Source organism: Polyodon spathula, unplaced genomic scaffold (genome assembly GCF_017654505.1).
Source record: "Polyodon spathula isolate WHYD16114869_AA unplaced genomic scaffold, ASM1765450v1 scaffolds_2879, whole genome shotgun sequence".
Taxonomy (NCBI): Eukaryota; Metazoa; Chordata; class Actinopteri; order Acipenseriformes; family Polyodontidae; genus Polyodon; species Polyodon spathula.
Window position 1 is genome coordinate 1 of NW_024474344.1, and position 3,386 is coordinate 3,386.

Consider the following 3,386-nt stretch of genomic DNA (forward strand, 5'->3'; position numbering starts at 1 on the left):
CAATTGTCATACACATATTCACATGACTTCATGAAACAGCACTACAGCCACCAGAGATGTCACTTTTGTCAGAGTTCGATTTGTGCTTTGTTTGAGAAGAGGGATCCTGTTAGCACACGTTTCCTTCACACCGCTCAAAGGGGAATAACGCATTTAAAAGGCAATGAATCAACTAGCGCCGGATATTTTTATTCACTGTATGTGTTAAAACTTGTCTTGGAGCTGTCAAGTTCATTTTTGATGAAATGTGTTTATTAATACAAAATAATAGTTTATATCATGGGTGATAATTTCAAAATGGTATACAGTACCACTTACCATTAAATGAAAATACTATTGATTGTTCAATAGCAGAAGACAGTGTTTTTATTTGTTTTACTTCATTCCCCCAGTTTGCAAATACAGGCACGATTAATTCAAATATATACAGTACAAATCTGTTTGAGATATTGTATGAATAACAGCGAGACCTCTTTAAAAAGCCAATAGAATCTCTGCACTACCGTACCATACAAAAGAAGCCTCTGTAAACAAAAAATAATGATAGCAGATTGGAAAAGTCTGCCTGTAATGCAAAACTACTCAATTTCATTGTGAAATCAAACTAGAAAACTCAACATATTTTGTGATTTTGTTTCTGTAGTTTCCATAATGTAACCTCTTGTACTAAGCAGCTGAAGCATCTCTAAAACATACGTTCAATTCTCTACTGGTTTAGTTTAGTATACTGGTTTATTTTAGCCTGTTACAGTTGCTGTGTATGCTTGCTGCTTTTGGACAACCCTTAAAAATCATGTTATCCTGTTGAAATGTGAGAATCATTTCCCCTGATTTTCTATAGTGTGCTGTTACTACAGCCTTACTGAAAGATATATATATATATTGTTTTCTTACAGCAAATACCTGAGCCAAATCTTAACCTGGTTGTCATGGTTACAGCTAATCACTGATCCAATAACACTGTTGCTGCCGGGTATCTATTCAGTTCCTGTGCTCAGGGTTAGATGGTACAGTATGATTATAGCTAGACCATTGGATATGAAGTGATTATGTATCAGGAAGAGTTTTGAAATGGCTGCATATCCTAAATACAAAAAAAAAACCCAAACAAACAAACAAAAAAACCACAAAGAACCAAAATATATTCTGTTGTTTCATGCTACCTGATTGGATTTCACTCCTTTAATGCTAACTTTATGTGCACTGCCTAGTAGGTGTTGCTCAATGGAGCAGGTTTCACTGAACTGTGTCAGAGGGCTGTGGCATCAAGGAAGCTTACGGATTAAAGAAGCAATGTTGATTTTAATCATCGGAATTGCATTAGCATTGTGTACAAAATAAATGTGCAACAAAAATAATTATATTCTTTATTACATGTTAACATTCCTCTTTGCAATATGTAACACATATTTGTTACTGTAAGGATGTACTTTATATACCAAATACATGCATACATACTATTATACAGTTTATATTTATACAGTTGAGAACATAAAATATGTATTCAATCACATTTAAGCCATGTTATAAAAACAAGATATTCAAGGTTGTGCATTAGTGTTAACATTATATACACACATGTAAATCATGTCATGACTTATGGCTTATTTAATACATCTCTTTATTGTTTCTGAGATTATAAAACATGCATATTAACCTGTGCATGAATCTGCTTTGAACGCCTGACTGGAATTACTGTTAACTACAAGATCAGCAATGTATTTGCTTCATGCTGCTTTGTGCATGTGTAATGAGCTTGTGTTTAACATGGATAGAAACTATTTCAGTTTAAAGTACATTACATTATGCATGCAGTACATTTGATTCCTTTGATACATTTTTCTATATAAAATGTGAAGCTACCCATAACAATTAGTGACCCTTAATAAATAAACATATCAGCTCATATTAACAAAACCAAGAAGGGTTTAGGAAGAGGTTTACAATGAGGTTGAGTCAGTGCATCGGGTCCATTTAACTCACCTGATTCTGTTACTTTCTTGAGTCAATTACAAATGGAATAATCCTCTATGCATAAGCACATTTTGCTCTATTATTAATTATAGAAAGCAATATCCAATTTGAAGTTTTGATTTCTAGCAACTACATCTGGAATCTATTAAGTGTGAATTACTTTGTTTCTGCTGCACATTCTTGTGATTTTGTTCCGGATCTTTTGAAGGTTTAAACCATAAATGACAGGATTGAAAATAGGAGGGACGATTAGAAATTCCACTGACAGGAGATTGCGTAAAGCCTGTGGCATATCACTTGAACCGTATCTACTGTACATTATATCAAAAAGCACAGCAACACTGTAGTTGATTACCGTCAACAAATGTGGCAAACAGGTCTGCATACATTTATTCATTGCGATAGTAGAAGTCCGGCACGTTCTTAGTATTTTCATGTAGGAAAATAAAATAAAAAGGAAATGTACAAAGAATATACATATTATAACATATCCATATACATTGTTAACAATAGTCCCTACACAAGATAATTTCACAATTGACCAGTTATCACAAAATAGTTTTTCAATGTGAGAGCCACATAAGGGCAACCTGAAAGTCAATAGAGTACCAATACATGCAGAACAGAATGGAAAAATCCAAGAAAACAATATTAATTTACCAGTCATTAAAGGAGTCATGATAGCATGGTACTCCAGGGGTCTGCATATTGCCACATACCTATCATATGCCATCACTGTTAAATGTGTTATTTCACACGCACCAAAACTGTAGATGACAAATCTTTGAAGTAGGCACCCAGAATACGAGATGACATGCATATCAGAAAGAAAATCAAACAGTAGTTTAGGATAAAAACCACCAGTTCCATACAGTGCATTAACACTCAGATTACAGAGGAAGAAATACATGGGCTCATGGAGTGTCTTTTCAAGAGCTATTATTACAATTAGAGTTAAATTAACACAAATGACAAATAGATAACCTAAGAGACTGAAAGAAAAACAGATATATTTATTTGTGCTTGAGTCATTTAATCCAGAAAGGGTAAACATTGCTGGGTAGGATGAGTTATTTTTCTGCATAGCTTCTCCTTGAAAATACCTGCGAACAAATATATAAAAAAAAACACATTAGTACAAAGATTAAAGTGGGAAACATACAGGTGGTATAACTGTTTATTTGATTATCACATCATCTAAAGAGATCAGTTAATAATACTTTAAATATAATATTATAAAAAAGGGTGGTACATTTGTGCTGCAAATAGTGAAAGTAGTGCATATATTGTCCTCTTTCCAATTCATGCCCTTCCTAATTTTGAAACGTACATGATGATGTATAGTAGTTAACATGTAATAAATGCATTGATGCATACCAAAATCATTTTAAAGGAGAGTTCAACTCTTAACC

At 33.3% G+C, this 3,386-nt stretch overlaps 1 protein-coding gene across 1 annotated transcript; it reads right to left on the reverse strand.

Moving 5' to 3' along the window:
* Nucleotides 1-1,850: 1,850 nt before the first annotated feature.
* Nucleotides 1,851-3,073, reverse strand: LOC121310939 (olfactory receptor 2K2-like). The gene has a single exon (XM_041243835.1). It carries the CDS (start codon nucleotides 3,056-3,058, stop codon nucleotides 2,120-2,122), a length of 939 nt encoding a protein of 312 aa, XP_041099769.1. The 5' UTR covers nucleotides 3,059-3,073; the 3' UTR covers nucleotides 1,851-2,119.
* Between the last annotated feature and the right edge of the window lie 313 nt (nucleotides 3,074-3,386).

Bases quoted from the DNA above. Each gene is read 5' to 3' on its own strand.
- LOC121310939 (XM_041243835.1), bottom strand. From the start codon at position 3,058: ATGCAGAAAAATAACTCATCCTACCCAGCAATGTTTACCCTTTCTGGA.